Raw genomic sequence first — 17,614 nt, 5'->3', positions numbered from 1 at the left:
CCGTCGAAGCCGAGTATGTTGCTGCAGGCACTTGTTGTGCTCAACTACTTTAGATGAGACAAACCTTGAGAGATTACGGCTACAATATGACCAAAGTCCCACTTTTGTGTAATAATGAGAGTACCGTCAAAATAGTCAACAACCCCGTACAACACTCAAGAACAAAACACATAGACATACGTCACCATTTCTTGAGAGACCACTCAACCAAAGGGGATATCGATATTCGCCATGTGAGAACTGAGAAACAACTAGCCGATATCCTCACAAAGCTATTAGATGAGCGAAGGTTTTGCGAGTTGAGATGTGAGCTTAATATCCTAGATTCTCGCAACGTGGCTTGATATATTGCATACAATTTATTGTTATAGATTTGTAGTTTTTGTAGATAGTGGTTTGCAAAAACTCTTGTGTGCAATATTTGAAAATTTTGACTCTTTGATCTTTGGATCATAATTTGCTACTTGTGATCATAGTTATGTAATGTTGTTTGTTGGCTGATCACAAGTTGTAAATATATGTCTCATTTGTCCAACAATCTTTTCCCCGTCGAATCTCAGCTCCGAATTCAATATGCAATTCTTCAGATCCCGGAATATCCGGACTATGCCAGAGTATTCAGAATCTGACATTGTTTCGTGAGCTTCTGATTCTGTTGAGTTGACAGAACCCAGAGTCTTCGGGTCCACCCGGAGTATCCGGATTCTGTCACTCAACCCGGAGGGTCCGGGTCACCCTCCGGGAAAGGGTCTCGGTTTGGACTCTTGACTCCACCCGGAGTCTCTGGGTCAGGTCGGAGTCTCCGGGTTACCCAATTTATACAGAGATCCCCAACCATTTTTCTTCTTTCTTCCATCCTTTCACTCCTTCTTCCTTTCCTTCACTATGAGAGGAGAGCTCCGGCGATCTCAAGTCTTGTCCAAGGATTTTTGGTGAACTTCTCGGAATCTTCATCGTCTCTAGGTCGGAATCTCCGACCCTCCCTCCGGATTGACTCTCCGTGCTCCATCTAGCCCTAAAAGGTACTTTTCACCTGATCTATAAATAGCTTGGTATAGAATCAAATTCCTTTAGTGAAGATGTTCCTTATGATCCCTAGAATCAACTCATAGAAAGGGTTTCGCAATGTAGAGGAAGATTCGCTCAATCCCAAAATTCTTGCCCCGGGGTCGGGCTACCCGGAGCATCCGAGTTAGCCCGGATACTCCGGGTCCGTCAGAATTAACAGCACTCTTTCAATTCCAAATTCTTTCTCAACCGATCCTTGTGCCTTCTCTTATATATCTTTCATGTATACCTCAGGACCTTTGAGATGGATCGAAACAAGGGATATGTCTATGAGAGGAGGAAGAAACACAAAAGTGACTCTCAAGCTCAAGGTCAAAGCGATGCTTCTCCTCGGTGTTTTGAACAAGAGGTATTCGGATCGAGGAGCCGGCGCAATCTGAAAATGTGCCTCATGGATTGACTAAGTTACAAGCTATGAGGGCAAGGAGCACTTTCAGAGCAAGGGGAATAGCCCCTGTAACAGTAGGTCGTGGAAAAGGGAAAGCCGTAGATGCCGGTTCTAGTATCCACGGGCAAAAAGAAATAGAAGAAGAGAACATTGTGTTAGCTCCTCTGAAGCTACACAGGCCTTATAGAGCCCACGCAGCGCATGAAATACCAAGAAGAATGATTGACTATATGAAGAAGGCTGCCAAGTGCAAAAAGGACAGAAATGAAGATCCTTATGAGTATGAGAAGAGCGTGGCAGACCCACGCTTTTGGAACGAGTTTCACGCTGACTTCTATGAGAGCGTGATCCTCACAAAGAAAAATCCTGTCACTCTAATGTAATGGATTGATTGGGATTACATGGAGCAAAAGAATGATCAAACTTTCAAGGCCGTCATTGCAGCGTGTGAGGAAAAGAAAATCAAGAATTTTATGAGTCTAAAGTGTGACTAGAGTGTAGAAGTTATTGCACAATTTTATGCTACACTTTCCTATGATCATGAAGAAAACCAATCCATGTTTTGGATGATAGAAGGAGAGAAATACAGAATCACTTATCAGACCTTTGCTCACATTTTTGGTTTTGACGTTCGTGACTTGCACAACTCTAAGATCCATAATGAGAATCAATTGTCACCAGATGATATGGACTTTATGTATTTGGATCATGGAAGGGTGATACATGGCACGACAACAGGGATGAAGCCCTACTACAAGTATTTAAACAATTTATTTCGTCTCACATTGAATCCCAAAGGAGGTGATGCCACAAATGTTCAAGGAATTTCAAGAAACCTTCTAGCTCGGATGTCTAATGTGGGTGAATCTTTCAGTGTGATAGATTTTGTTTAGGGGAAAATCCACACTACCTCAGATACTCCCAACAAAAGTTGTACCTATACGCCTTACATCATGTATATGATTGAAAGGGTCACCAAGAAAAATTTCTTTAAGGAAGTGAAGCATGAACATTATTGGATGAGATTTGTGAGCTCTAAGTCATCTCCTCCACCCTCTCCTCCACCTGCAGCTCCAAGTGCACAAAGAATGGCTCCCAAGCGTGTTCCATCCTATCATGGCTCTCAACCTTTTATCAAGAGTGCACTAAAGGCAATATTTCGAGTTTGCACTCACAATGCTACTCAAATCCGAGAGACAAAAGTAAGGATGAGGAAAATAGAAGCAAGGCAAAAGGAAATTCACACTCATCTTGATATTCAGCCACCTTGCTCTCCAATTATCAATGAAGAAGAAGTTAGTGAGCCAGAAATCGAGAACCCTTAGGCTTGGTATGATGAAGCCCAAATAGCTGCTAAGGTTCCCTCTCATGCTCAAGATGATGAGCAGACCAACGATGACGAGGAGATAGAAGAAGCCGAAGCAAGCTCTTCGAACAATGGCAATGAAGATGGATCCAATGATGGTGGCGATGATGACATTCAAGAGGACAATAGCTAAATATTTCTTCTGCTTCTTTTTCTTTTTGGTGCTTGATGCCAAAGGGGGAGAGAAATCCTTGTGTCATGTCTATCTTCATTCTTAAATCCTTCATCGTTTTCGTTGGATATTTGAGACATTTGTAATAACTGTATTGAACTATGTGTGGTGTGCTTGTAGTTGAACCTTTTAAATTCGTAAGACTATATTTTTTGCTAGTGTGATGCCATGAGTTGGTTGATGTAATATTTGTTTCTCTCTTTCTTAGATTATGTGAAATATCCTATCATATGTATCACGAATATACATGTTCACTCACTTTTGCATCCCCGCGAATTCTAAGATATAGGAGGGGCTCTTGCAAAATTTCTTTAAATATGTGCATTTGATCTCAATTTCTTATTTCAAGACAATGCACACATTTAGGGGGAGCTCACCATACACCTTAAAATTCAAAATCTTTAAATTCTATTATCCTTTATAAGCTTTAATCGGGTTGTCATCAATCACCAAAAAAGGGGAGATTGAAAGTGCATTTAGGCCCCTTGTGGGTTTTGGCTAATTGATGACAAATGATTAAGGGACTAATGGGTTTATCGAGTTTATGAACAGGTTTTAGTCTCATTGAAAAAAAGTTAAAACAAGTCGACGTCCCTCAAAAAGAAAGGAGAAGCGGCATAAAGAAACTCATAGAGTTCAATTCCTTTTAATTTTGAATTTGAGTTTAGGAATGTCGTTCTATAAAGAGGGATGCTTTTTGTAGTCTTGGTACTGTCTCAATGCTCAAAGTATTTTGTGAAAATCAAATTTTGAGAGACACCATCACTCACGAACACCAGGAAAAGGGTAGAGTTGTCTGAGCCTGGAGTCTCCGGGTTGGTCCGGAAACTCTGGATTCTGTTAGGTGCCCCGGAGTCTCCGAGTGAGACTCCGAGAAGAGCTCTCGGTTTGGCTTTAATTCTGAGCTCGGAGTCTCCAGGTTAGCCTGGATACTCTGGACTGTGCAAGTGTTCTAGAGTCTCCAAGTGAGACTCTGAGAGAGAATCTCGGTCTCGCTTTAAAGTCTGAGCCCGGAGTCTCTAGGTTAGTCCGGATACTCCAGATGTTGTTAGTGTCCCGGAGTCTACGAGTGAAACTCCAAGAAAGACTCTCGGTTAGCTAAGGGTGTTTTAGCTGGAGTCTCCGAGTTGGTCCGGAGTCTCCGGGTCCTGATGCTTTCGGACTTTGCGGGCATCCTATGAACTAGTGTTCTAGCCGGTTTTTTCTCAAAGTGTTACCCGGAGTCTCCAAGTGAACCCAAATACTCTGGGTCAGTGTAACAGCTAGTTCTAACAGGTTAGGTGCGTGAGTTTCTGTGCTACTCGGAGCCTCCGGGTGAACCCGGATACTCCGAGTCTGTCTGAATAGCACAATAACGGCTAGTTTTTGGGGGAAGGATATAAATACCTCTTCACCCCCTTTCATTTATTGCTGCTGAACCACCAGTGAACAAACACTCTCTAGATCATTCAATAGCCCTCCCAAACCCCTCTAGTGCTTGATCTTTGCTAAGATTTGTGAGTTAGGTTTGGGGACTGAGATTTGGAGCAAGAGACCAACAAGAAAATCTTTGAGCATTTTGAGTTCTTGTCGAGCTACGATTTGCGTTCTTTTCTCTTGAAGCTTTGTGCCTCTAGACGGCAAGAGGTCACCCGTAGAGTACCCAATCGTTGTGGAGTGCCACGGGAAGATTGTATTACCCGTGAATTGAGTAAGAACCCTAGCTCGATCTTTGTGGTCGCTTGGGTGAGGATAGGGTTGAAAAAGACCCGGTTCTTTGTGAGCTCCTCAACGGAGACGTATGCACTTCTCTGTGAGTTGGCCGAACTTCGGAATCAAATCTTGTCTCCATTTAATTTCTTGCAATTTACTTGTTCAAATTGTTATTTGAGGATTTGTCTCAATAGTGTTGCTTGCGAGTATTTGAGTGCAGGATTATTGTTGAAAGGAATTTATCCATCTTATAGAGATAGTGGTAACTCGTAGATTACATTAGATTTACTTAAACTTACTTTGATTTTGAGTTTCTGTATAGTGCGGATAATTCAGGTGAACTTGGATACTTCGGAACCCAAAGTATCCGGATTGAGCTAGAGTCTCCAGACACTATCTGATTCGATGCAGAGTTTTAAATTTCAGAAACGACTATTCACCCCCCTCTAGTCGACATTAAGGACTTTCAACCATGTGCCAACATAATCCCAGTCAGCTCTTCTTTGCCACCTCACCCAGCCACATCAGCAAAAGTTCATGACGTGTCTGCCACATCAGCAGCCAAGCCTGGCCATCATGTACAGTTAGCAAGCATTTTCATTTCTTTTATTTTCCTTCTCTGATGATGTCATGAATCCCTCTGCTAACATCATAATTCTCAATTTCTAGTACAAAAGTAATTCCAATAATTTCATATTTTGCAATTAAGCCCCTGCAACTTCAAAACCTTATATCTTCTTCATTCTAGATCTGATTTGAGTGATTCTTGCACTCAAATTTTCCTAAATACATGATCTATCCAACCATGCCAGATTTAGGTATCAATTCTTATTTCTTTATAGTAGTTATTCCTTATTAACATCTAGATGCCTACAACATGAAGATATTATTTTGATTAGTAAATTTATGGTTGTCACAATGACATATAGGTCATGAACTACATGTCATTGTATCACAAACATGAATTTATGATATTAAAATAATATATTAATTTTTATAGGTCACACATGTTAATACTTTAAACAATATTTTCTATAATTTCATGTCAAACCTTAGTTCCTATCGCTCCATCTTTGTTCGGAAGAAGTCCAGTCAATTTTGTTCTATTTGCCTAGCTAAACAAAGATCCTAGTCCCTTATTCTATTTCTTTTATGTTTTGCAATTTGGAATTTATTTGGTGTTTATTCGGTGTTGCTTTTGTTTGTTGATAGAATCGGCGATTAGTCGATAACGCTTCGGATCTGTTCGAGAGATTTCAAGACCAAGATTTTGACAACACTAAGCAGGGTAAAAGGTAAGTGTACTTCTTGATCATCTTGAACATATATTTTAAACTATTTTGTTTTACAAAATTGCAAGCAGAGTCAATTTGATGGGTAATCATCTATGTTAGAGTTTACTTAGATATTCCCTTATCATCCCTTGAAGCCTAAGTGATTTATGGATATGTGTCCTTCATGGGTAGAAGTGCTTAGCCATTCTTTCAGGATGTTGGGAAGTGTAATTGACATTTGCAACTATGGTAATGAACTTGATATAGCAATATGGAAACTTAGGCTTTAAGCTAAGTAGTTCGGGATGATGGTCATGGTTATGTTGTGGGTTTAGTATTTGCTCAAGTGACCTAATTAAGGACTGGTTCATAGAGCGGCAACCTAAGAAGTAATGTTCCAACCACGAGCCCTTATGGGGGGGGTGGCTTATTAATTAGTGGATTCCCATTTTTGTGTACCAAACAGTAGGAGTGGGTGTGGTTTTGGTTAGTGCCAGTGGATGTGCAGGGAAGGGATCCTGGATCCTTTGAACCATCTGACGCAAGAGGGGGCTTCTAGGTTGGAAGGGGATATCGTAAACCCTGGCGGTGAAACCTCAGCGGGCATACACATACTGGGAGGAACTTTGTAACAACCTTGTAGTGATCTCATAGCTACACAACTTAGGTAGTGTGATATGTGCCTGATCAGCACTGACAGAATAGAGACTTTAGTCACCTGCTTGCTGGTGATGAAATCATGACTCGTGGAGAAAGGTGAACAACCTTTGCAGAGTGTAAAATCAGATATATCAGTCATACTCATGATCATAACACTTGGATCCTCACATGATTAAATGGTTTTGGTCATGGTTATGATTATGGTTATTGTTATGGTTATGGTTTGCAAGGTGGATAGCCTTGAGTGATAGTTATTGGGTTGTTTAGATTACATTCACTTAATACCTGCTTAATGCTTTTGAGTCTAAATATATTTCTTTAATTGCATTTATACAAATAAACTATGTATTAGCTTGTCCTTGTTATAAGCTTACATATCATTATTCTCCTATACACTTGTTGAACGCGTCATGTGCTCACACTTGCTATTTTTTCTATGACATGTGACATGTGTGGTGCTGCTCAATGAGTGAAGATGTTGAAGACTATCAATATGAGGATGTGATGTTCTAGGCACGTGTCTTCCAATCGATTTCCTGCGGTATTTTTGGGTACCAGCGCTTCTGTTCCGTTGCAGATATCTTCACAGAAGATAATATATGTCAATTGTTGTAAGAGTTAAATGTTTATTCTATAAAAGTATTATTTTTGTTACTTCACTTATGACATCCTTATGTGTGTTGAATATCCTAGGCACACATAAGGCGCATTTGATTTTGTCCGTTAAAAATGGGTGTGACAAGTGGTTCAAGGGTCATGACTGGGTGCCATCTAGGAGCTATAGCTTAAGTGGCTGCTCCAATATGGACTAGAAGTGGCGTTTATGTCATTGATACCGCAAAATAAAAATCTCTTATGCTGAGTTTGCTCTCTCTACCACCCTTACGTTTCCGCATTTACACATTTGCAATCTATCCTTGCATGCTTACCTTCATAGAGTAATTTGCTAGGATTGACTATAGGTTGCAAACCTTTTGAATGGTAGAGTAGACACACTAGATAAACCTAGAACACATTTAGATAGAAATTGATATATATTTATCTTATGAAGTTTTTGGAACCAATTAGTTTTAAGTGTCCTAATTCTCCCTCATCTTAGGACGTCACTGATCCTTACATACTCCTGTTGTACTTCTCGATCGACCCAGGACGAAACCTAACTGGCCAGCTCACATTTCATAGATCTGAAGAAAAGGCCAGACATTGTTGATGATGCCCTGCCTGGTCCCAGCAGTCTCTGGTGTTTTACCCATGGGGGTTGGAGATCAGCCCCAGCTTGAGCAGTGTCAGGATGCCCCTAATCAGATTGTCCAGGGGCGGACAATGCCACCTCGGGTGTCCTGGGGTGTTTCTACCGATTGATAACCTCGCACAAATCGTTGATTGGATGATCTCTGACTGGCAAGGTTCTACGGTGCTTGGGCGCTCAGTTGTCATTCTAGGATGCCTTGTTCCGAGGATTACGCCCCTCTGAGTCTAATCCTTATCGAGAAGGGGCATTATGTGACTTCCCCCTATTAGAGCTATTCCCGGTGAGGGGTAGGTGAGAATTCTTGGCCTGAACAAGAACCTTTTTAGGCATGCTAGTCATCAAGTTCATCCAGTCCTTGCCGAGGAGGGTTGCTAGATCTGTAATTGGAGGGTGCATTAGAGCCTCTTATAGAAGGAGGAGCTTCTGTGATGTTGTAGATCTATAGCACTAAGCCCCTTGCTGATGGTCAGAAGACGGAAAACCCTACGCTCCATTAAGGTTTTGGTCCTGAGAAGGTGTGGCCAATGGAAGCTGACCATCACCTAGACCTAGAGCGGGAGGAAGCTAAGAGTTTGTAGAGTTGTCACCATGATTCCTCGAATCATCACCCCTATCTCCGATGATGAGGACTTCTCGAAGGTAACCTACACTAGAAGAGGTGTCCAGATCCATCATGGATTTTTCATCGGATTGCTCTGGATAGGTTTCTCGACAATCCATGTTGTCAGAAGTTACGGGCGAAGATTCCAACTTGTGGTGAATTAGGCATTCACGATTGTCTTGGCAGCCGAGTGGTTCGAACTCGATGCCATAGTCCTTAGCGCATTGAATCGCTGGAAAGTTCTGCATTGAACTTTACACGATTGATAGCCGGTTTGTCAATGGGTGGGGTGAAGTTGTTGTAGAACCTCTCGTCCGAAAAACTGGTCCTCAGTGCAGGCTTGAGTGAAGTTGACATCATGTTGTTTGTAAACCTTCAACGCCTATTGTCTTGACCCCCACGAAAGGCGCTAGCTGTCGATGATTGGTGAACCACCAATCTCATGAACTTGTAGAAAGGATGGGGGATGCCTCTAGTAGATGAATCAATAGAACACATAAAGGGTTTTTTTAGACAGATTCAGACCTCTTTTAGGATGATAACCATACGTCATGTTTATCTTGTTTTGATTTCTGGTATTGTTGCAAGTGGGTGTGTGGCTAGTCTGGATAGATCTAACCTAGTCAAGCAACTTCTAATGACTCGTAGTCTTTTGTCGCCTGTTGGGGTTTTGTGACTTGCTACCTCTTGTTCTCTGCAGGGTACCCAGGCTCTGTATATATATGGGGCATCATACGTTCTCTGGAGTCTTCCTTCCCATTCTTGAAGCTAAACTTCACTGTTTATGGGATACCCTAGGTACAATTAGATAGTTACCATTCATCCAAGGATCCTCTTCCTAGAGCTAGAAGATATGCCTCAAGAATTACAGGAAACCGTAGGGTGTCCGGATATAGTAATTACCCATTGGTCATTATCAGACACTTTTGAAGAATTTCTATTTTCTCTGTCTTCATAACACACCTCCTTAATTGCCCATATTCACAGTAGTAATATAAGTATGGTGAGCTCCTATGAATTTTTATAGATCATGCTTTAATCGTCTCCTATGCCTGAATGCTACATGATCTAAATGCAATCACTTTTTTTGCTCTTATGACATCAATCATCAAATCATTAGAATTCATTACTCCATACAACTACTCATCACTCATATAAGAAGTTGATTGTCACTACCTCCTTCCATTATTCTTGATAAGTCTGTGACCAAATTTTCTGTTCCTTTCTTGTCCATAATTTCCAAATCAAACTCTTGAAGTAGTAGTATCGAATGAATGAGATGTAGTTTAGCATCTTTCTTTGTTAAGAAGTATTTAATTGCTACATGATCTGTGTATATTATCACCTTGGAGTTAACAATGTAGGATCTGAACTTCTCCAAAACAAATACAATTGCTAGCAACTCCTTCTCTGTAGTGGCATGGTTCACCTGGGCTTCATTTAATGTCTTGATGGCATAGTATATCACGTAACCTTTCTACCCTTCCTTTGTCCAAAAACATATTCAACAACATAGTCACTAGCATAACATAATATCTCAAAGGGTAGGTCCCAATCTGGTGGTTGAATGATTGGTGCTGATACTAGTGCTTCTTTAAGTCATCGATTGTATAACAAATGACCTTCTTGTACTTCCTCAGGAACAGAAGTAGGCATGATGCTTCATCTTCACTAATTTCATAACTAACTATCACAGGGTATGTCTTGTTTGGTCCAAAGTACTCATATCGCAATCCTTTTGGGGCTTCTCTTCAACCTTCGGAATTGGTTTTTCATCACCGATGTGGATGTCTTCTGGAACTGGGTTCGACTTCATCTTTGGAGCCACTTCAAATGCATTGATTGCTTCTCCTATTTCTTCATCTTCAGTACCTTTGCCAATGCTATCTTCGAGGACTCACTTGAGGGGATCCCTGAATTTATGCACAAAAGAAACATACTCCAACTCTTCCTCATCAAGAGGTGGATCACCATGATCGTCAAATACTTCCACAAAGTTGTAAGTATATTTAGCCTATCCTAGTTGGTTCTTTTCTCTTTTCTCGCATCAAGAACAACATTAATTAGTTTAAGAAAGGACATCCAAGAATTACATTTTCAATTTAGAATGGCAAATATCTAGGATATATAAATTTGTTGGTATAGAATTTCTCGCAATTGTTATATCCCGATTTTCTAAGATTCCTTAGGGTTCTTAGGTTTTAGCATCAACCATGAATTATTTGATGCTAGTGGGTGCAAGAGTTGTATTTTCAAGAAACAACTTTCAAAAAATTCTATAGGACATGACGCTTACATGTGCTCTAATGTTTCATAGAGCTTGCGCAATCCACTCTCCTTCGATCAATCACTTGATGTGTGGGCTTGGAATGTGCTTGCCTTCTTCATGGTACGTCCTGATTGCCAAGATCTTGGCCAACTTCTCTACCTTGCTGAAATTTGGCTTGTGCCCCATAAGTTGCTTTATTTCTTGGACGTGTTAGATGTCTTCTATGTCATCGGAGAAAAACTTCTCTATGATTTCTTATGTGATCTTCAGGTTGTCCTCTATGTCTTTCTGCATGTCCTCTTCATCCAGGAAATACCTTTCAATGGCCTTCATTGAGTTGTACTCGTGATATGTCGATATCCAAGACCCTCTGAAAGTGCAGCCTAACCTGATTAGCATCCAATCTAGTGGTTCAAACTCAGTTAAGGGTTTTGGCATCTTTTGCTTCTTGCACTGAGAGCCCAAGAGGCCCTAATATTGGCGTACTAGTTTCTTGTGGCATCATGGTCACAATTGGGCTAGGTAGATGTGGATGTTGAGGCAGTGCAAGTGACACCTGGATTTGAGGTGACACCGTAATGTGTGGTGCCATGGGTGTCATCATCGGTGATGCCTTAATTGGCCGACTCTTTTTTGGCTCCCCAAAATTGAGATGGTATTGTAGCGGCGAAGCCTTCTTCTTCTAGCATAGATCTTCATGACAACAACTGGCTTGGCTAGCTCCTTCTTATGTATTGGTGGCTCATCTTCTTCCTCATGCTCATTCCAATCTCTTCCCATGGCTTCAGTGGACATAATATCTAGGATCACTTATTTTGTCATCATAGTCGTCTTTGTCATGAAGCTCCCACTGGATGCCGAGTCAAGGTGTATCGCAAAATCTTTAGATAGAGCCATATAGAATGTTTTCATAATAACATCATTAACAACACCAAGTTTGAGGCCCATTGTCAACAATTCATTATACCACTCCGAAGCATCACTTAAGGTTTCAGTGGGCAGTTGTGTGAAGTTGATGATTTCCCTTCTTAATTTGTGGGTTCTTATTATAGCGGAGAGTTTCATGCAAAACTTTTGAAGAGCTCACCCTACTCTCTATTTACATCACCACTTACTTAGTTATACCATGCCTTCCCTCTCCCCTCTAATGAAAATAGGAATATCATCCATTTGAATAGCTCTTCTGGGACTCCTTGCTGCTTGGATGTCCTGCATAATCCCTCCAAGGGTTTGATGTATTTGTACTGGTTCTCCTCTTTGGATCAGGAAAACGACTTCTCTTGAGCCACTTGTACCAACAATGGATGTAGACAAAATTCCTCCGCTTTGACCTTCGTGTTTGAGCTTGGCAAAGCACTTGCTTTAGTCTTCGGTCCATAGTAATCTAGCATCATTTTCAAAGAGCATATGGAATTCATGGTGAAAAAAAGAAATAATAACAAAAATACTAGAAAAAGGTTGAGGATTAGAGTGTTAGTAGCAAAACCAAATAGCTAAAAAAGTCGAACATCTTCCCCAGCAATAGCGCCAGAAAAGCTTGTTGATACTAGATATATGCACAATTTACAAAACGTAAATGCATGGGTCAGTGCAGTCTTTCCCTTAGAGTATTGTAAGGTTTATCGATATCAAGGAACAATTGGATCTCAAGCTTTATCTATCAAAGTATTGCTACTAACAAAAATGATGATTGATTGTGAATTGTTGTGCATCAGAGATTCAAAAAAAAAGATTTAGGATTGTAGCTGTTATGAGAGGATGTCTTCCCTAAGATTAAGATTCACTTGCATGCAGTGATTAGATCAAGATATTCAAATTATGATTAACCAGTTGTTACACTGTAGATGAAGGGGTCCACCTAGTTCCTATCACGTTGTAGGTTGTGCTAAGATAATCTATAAACAAAATATGACAATGTTATCGATACGTTTAGATCCAAACATGTTTGCATCTATCTTTCTAAAGTGTAACCAGACATCTAGAGTACACATAGACTAGAATAGATCAAATAGATATCAACATCGCATAGACAAGAATAGATCTAATAGATTTGGAACAAAGTTCAACGGTACATGGAAAGGGCTCAGATGTGGCGATTAAGCACAGCTCAGATCAAGTTGCCTTTTCCGATGCTGGAGACGTATGAGTGGAAAAGATGGTAACTTCCCCTTGTTTTCTTTTTTCTTTTTCATCTGCACTTCTCTAGTAAATCTATGCATGATCTGACTTATCACTTACATATCCAGGTAACTGACTTTGGGAAGAGGGCACGATTGCTTGGAAAGCTTCACCATCCAAATGTAGTGCTATTTTAGGGTGTAGTTTCAGATGGACTAGTGACAAATTTGGTTAGTAACATCTGAATCAGAATTGGATTTCGAGTTGTATTTCGCGTGTCTAAATTGTCTTCATCGAATCGGATACTCGAATCTGAGTCGGATTTCGATACCTATGTCCATGCCTAGGTAACACTGGTAACCATAACACATCGAGACTATGTCTCTTCTTGTCATCTCGTATAAATTTTGCAACTACAGCCGTAATCCGCCGAACTTTGAGTACTTATGTTGAGCAATAAAGTCTTCTATCCGCGATTCCTTTCGTGCAAAAAGTAAGTTTTTTTCCTGTACTGATACTCCAACGGTTTTTCCCATTAGCTCGGTGGTGTTCTATACTTTCAGTAGTGTTCCGTCGCTGGACATTGGACACTGGTTCTCGTCCGACAACGAAGTTCCGCAGTCCACGCCATCATGGCAGCGTTCAAAATGCCGTTGCAGCCCGGCCCGGCCCGGCCCAAGAGGTGGCCCAAGCCTCCAGAGACAAACCCTTCATTTCCATGACGAGAGACTGGTCGGCCTCTCCCTCGGTCTGTACTCACTAATGGCCCATCATTTTGACAGCCAGCTCGGGGCAGCAAAACCCGAGCCGAAACCCTCGCCTCCGTCTCCCCTCCCGACCGAGGCAGCCGCCACGCACCCGCGTCGTTGCTCCTGGAAATCGCCGCCGCCACACGCCTTCCTTAGCTGCACGTGCCCATCGACCCTGCGCCCGCCGCCTCCGCTCCTCCGTACCTTGCCCCCACGCCGCCACCCGCACGCGCCCCTCCCGACCCACGCACCACGCCGCCAGCGCCGCCCTCCTCCCGCCATGCTGACGACTCCCACCTCATCGAAGAAGACGAGGAAGGCGGCGCGGCGGCGCGATGACGAAGAGACCAAGGGATCCGGCAAGCTCCTTCCCCCCTTCTTCTCTCCCGTAGCTCTTCCTTCTGTTTTTAGTTTTTCATCTGTTTTTAGGGTTCGCTCGCTGCTCACAGCGAGTTGTACTGCGAACCGGCGGCGGTTCCGATTGTGAGGGAACCGCGAATTGGTTGGGGGTACCACGAATCGTGTTTCGCGGGGGCGTTAGTGCGAATAGGTTTCTGAAAATATATCTCCATATTTTCTTATGACTAAATGATATGTTATAATGCTACTGACGTTAAAGATCATATAAATTATTTAGATGGCTGCGATTGATGTGAATTCCTTATTTCTTTGCAGCATTGGTAAGTAGCAAGGAGTCTGGAGAACCTGATTTGCAGGAGAACACAAACCCCACTCATCAAGGAAGATCAAAGAAAAAAGAAAGTGCCAAGAAAAAAGAAAGAGGAAAAAAGAGGATATCATCTGCTTTGGATTCTACTAATGGTGAGACATGTCCTTGTTAAAATTTAACTACATCGTTAATTTGAATTTTTGACTTGCATTTGTATCACCTATACAAGTGGTACAGCTTATTGTAATATACTACCGCCGGCATTGGAAAACTGATATTATGTCATTCACTAAGCATTCTAAACTACGAATAAACAGAGTTAAGGGTACCCTTTGTTTTCAAGCTTTATAATTAACTGGCTTTTGTATTTCATTGGGAGTTTTCAGATACAGCCAATGAGGAAATTTCAGAGTATAATCTTGATGAACCTACTATGGAGGAAAAACTAGCAACTCTGAATTTGATCAATAAAGATAATGAAGAGCAACCACTCTTTATGGCACCACCAAGTGCAGATTCGGTCCATATTTTGCTGAAGCAAGCTCTGCGCGCTGATGATAATGTATCATTGCTGAATTGCTTGTACAATAGAGATGAAAAGGTATTCTTTTCTGTGCAATGTTTGGCCAAAATACCTGTTAGCCCTTATAATTTGCTGGTTGTACTGTGGTTGAAATCTGTTTTGAATTTCGTATCTGTAGTCACTGGTGCATAGTATTTAACATACTTATATTTGGCTTATACAAGTTAAACCTGCAGAATTACGTGTGATCAATTGCACTTTTCTGAGTTTTTAATCTGATGGTTCAGTTTTATTAATAATTAAGCTGAATGTGTGCTAGTCTTAGCCTGATCATATTTAGGGCATGGTTTCTTTGGTCAGTTTTTCCTTTTGGTCCATGTTAATGATTTTTTTCTTAGTAAGCAAAATTGAAAAAAATAAGGAGTATATTCTATAGAACCCAAAGTTACCACGAGCCATGTTCAGTAACTGAGAAGGAAAGGCAGAATTTGTTAATCCTGGTCTTTACTGAAGTCTTAGTAACAATTGGTCTGTTATTGACGAACAACAAAGAGTTCTCTATGTTAATTATTCGTCATGCAGTTTGGTTGAAGATTACCTTATCATATCTCATAGTTTTACTGTTTGGTTACACAGGTTATTTTTAAGTCTATATCACTCCTAACACCAGCAGATGTTGTGAAGCTTCTCAAGTTCTTTGTATTGCAAATACAGTCTAGGTAAGATTCTATGGACACATTATATCAGTTTAATACATAAATGTTTGGGACACATTATGCGGTGCATGCAGTGTAGAGATATTTGATTCATTGACTATTAGACAGCCTTCGTAGGGCACATGCACCATTAACTATATATTCATGCATATAGTGGGCTACTCAGGGCTTCCAGTTCTTTCAGTACTTAGTTTGGTGTGATTCTTTTCTACAATTTTCTTATTCTCGTCATCCCTTTGTTTTGTATGCTTGCACATTCACTTGTTGCTATACTTGGGTGATTGTGTCCCTTTTTTTTCTTCAAAAGCTGGAGGATGCTACTAATTATATCATTACACAAGGATGGTTGCAAACGAAGCATATGAGAATAGCCATTTAGAGACAAGTGTTGTCTATTTTACTGTGATCTCTTGTATGTGTGTTTTTAGTGGACTAGATGAGCATATCATCAATCTCCTGATCCCAATGGGTCTGTTTTCTTTCTCATTGAGTTCCTCATTCTATTGTGTTGTTCTTAGTTCGAAGTTTGAAAAACTGCTACTTTAGGAATGTTATGGCCTATTAACTTTTTAGCTAGATTATCCTGTCTACTCGAAGGATGATAATTCTACACATTTCATAGTTTTTAGTGTAATTCTTAAATTTGTGTATCACAGTTTGACACAAATATATCATTTCTTGATACTTTTCCCTCAGGGGCGCAGTATTGGTTTGCTTGCTCCCATGGCTGCAAACTTTACTTAGTCGACACATGAGCAGCATAGTGTCTCAGGAATCTTCTCTGCTATTGCTCAACTCACTTTACCAGGTTAGTATTTGTTTTCACTTGTGGTAAAACTAAGTAATCCCAGAGCTGTGAACATATTCCAGTGGTACATCTGTTGCCACTAAGAAGTTTAGGGGTAAATTGTAAATAAGTTGAATTTTTAAAAATCTAGAGTTTTTCATGCCAACACTTCTATTACGCTTGGAAGGAACAAACAGCCTGATGACATGTGCATTTAGTGATGTTTCATGCCTGTATGGCATCTTACTGCCACATGTAAAGTAAACTTGCATCAGTGTGCATAAGTAAGGATATTCTACTCATTAAGATAGTACATTGCAAGCGTCCCTTGATGATGCTGAGTTTGAATCCACAACTAGACATTGTAGCCTCACTAAATTATTGCTTAGCTGTCGCTACAAATGACAATTGTAAGTCATGTCTACTGTTGGATACTCATGTTACTGGCTGCAATTTTTTCAGCTTATTGATGCAAGAACATCAACGTTCAAGTCAGCACATCAACTCTCTACTACTCTAGATTACCTTTTCAGCGAGGTAAGTTTCCTTCCACCAAAAGCTAGATCATTTTCAGCATTGCAATTGATCCAAAGTATTGTGGTCCAGGTTGCAGATGATGAAGCAGACGATGAAGAGGCAGCTCCACCGATAATTTATGAGGACAAGGACACTGACGAGGAAGAGTTTGAAGTTGATGCTATGGAAACCGATGAGGAAGCTGAAGAGCTTGGGGATGTTACTGATGCTTCTGAGCATTCAGATGGAAGTGAGATCATAAGCAACTGATTAAGTTCTACTCTCCCAAGATCGGGCTCGCAAGCATTAATCATTACGATTAGGTGGAATTCACAAAGCTCATGATGGATTAAACCTCGGTCCTAGCTGTCTGCTGCATCTGCATTCGGTTGTTAGTTTGGCACGTGGTGGTAGCTTTGAGGAAGGTTCAAATTTGATGGGAGGTTGTGCTTGTACTTTATTAAGCATGTATTGCCAAATAGCATCATGTATTATCTCGGTAAATTTTGCGTGCCAGGTGAATGTATTTTGCAAGCTTTTGGGTGGCTTTTGAGCTGAGAAGGAAAGTGAAGGCGATGTGACAAAAGAAAGCATTGCCTCGTTCATACCCTGTAGGAAGGACAATTGTCTAGATATATAAAGTTTCAGTTCATGATAATCTGTTGGTCACATTGCGTACGGGTGTTTTGACATGCAGCTGCATGAAGCTCTAGCTTGCTTTTGTTCGTCAATCGATGCCCGAAGGTAGTAAAAGTAAAACCAGTGAGAAAAGATGAAAAATATTTCGGGTTTT

The 17,614-nt window shown here is 40.9% G+C and overlaps 1 protein-coding gene across 1 annotated transcript; it reads left to right on the top strand.

Annotated features, from left to right (window-relative positions):
* Positions 1 to 13,612: 13,612 nt before the first annotated feature.
* Positions 13,613 to 17,479, top strand: LOC133916854 (proline-rich receptor-like protein kinase PERK10). The gene is made up of 7 exons (XM_062360728.1): positions 13,613 to 13,968; positions 14,285 to 14,431; positions 14,666 to 14,880; positions 15,439 to 15,521; positions 16,215 to 16,326; positions 16,768 to 16,842; positions 16,912 to 17,479. Exons 1-7 carry the CDS (start codon positions 13,623 to 13,625, stop codon positions 17,089 to 17,091), a joined length of 1,158 nt encoding a protein of 385 aa, XP_062216712.1. The 5' UTR covers positions 13,613 to 13,622; the 3' UTR covers positions 17,092 to 17,479.
* Positions 17,480 to 17,614: the final 135 nt, after the last annotated feature.

The sequence above is a fragment of the Phragmites australis genome, chromosome 1 (genome assembly GCF_958298935.1).
Source record: "Phragmites australis chromosome 1, lpPhrAust1.1, whole genome shotgun sequence".
Lineage (NCBI taxonomy): Eukaryota > Viridiplantae > Streptophyta > Magnoliopsida > Poales > Poaceae > Phragmites > Phragmites australis.
Note: the sequence above shows the minus strand (reverse complement) of the source record. Positions and strands in the feature narration are given on the sequence as shown.

Bases quoted from the DNA above. Each gene is read 5' to 3' on its own strand.
- LOC133916854 (XM_062360728.1), top strand. From the start codon at position 13,623: ATGGCCCATCATTTTGACAGCCAGCTCGGGGCAGCAAAACCCGAGCCG. The intron at 13,969-14,284 runs GCAAGCTCCTTC...ATTTCTTTGCAG, and splicing joins CGAAGAGACCAAGGGATCCG to CATTGGTAAGTAGCAAGGAG. The intron at 14,881-15,438 runs GTATTCTTTTCT...TTGGTTACACAG, and splicing joins TGTACAATAGAGATGAAAAG to GTTATTTTTAAGTCTATATC.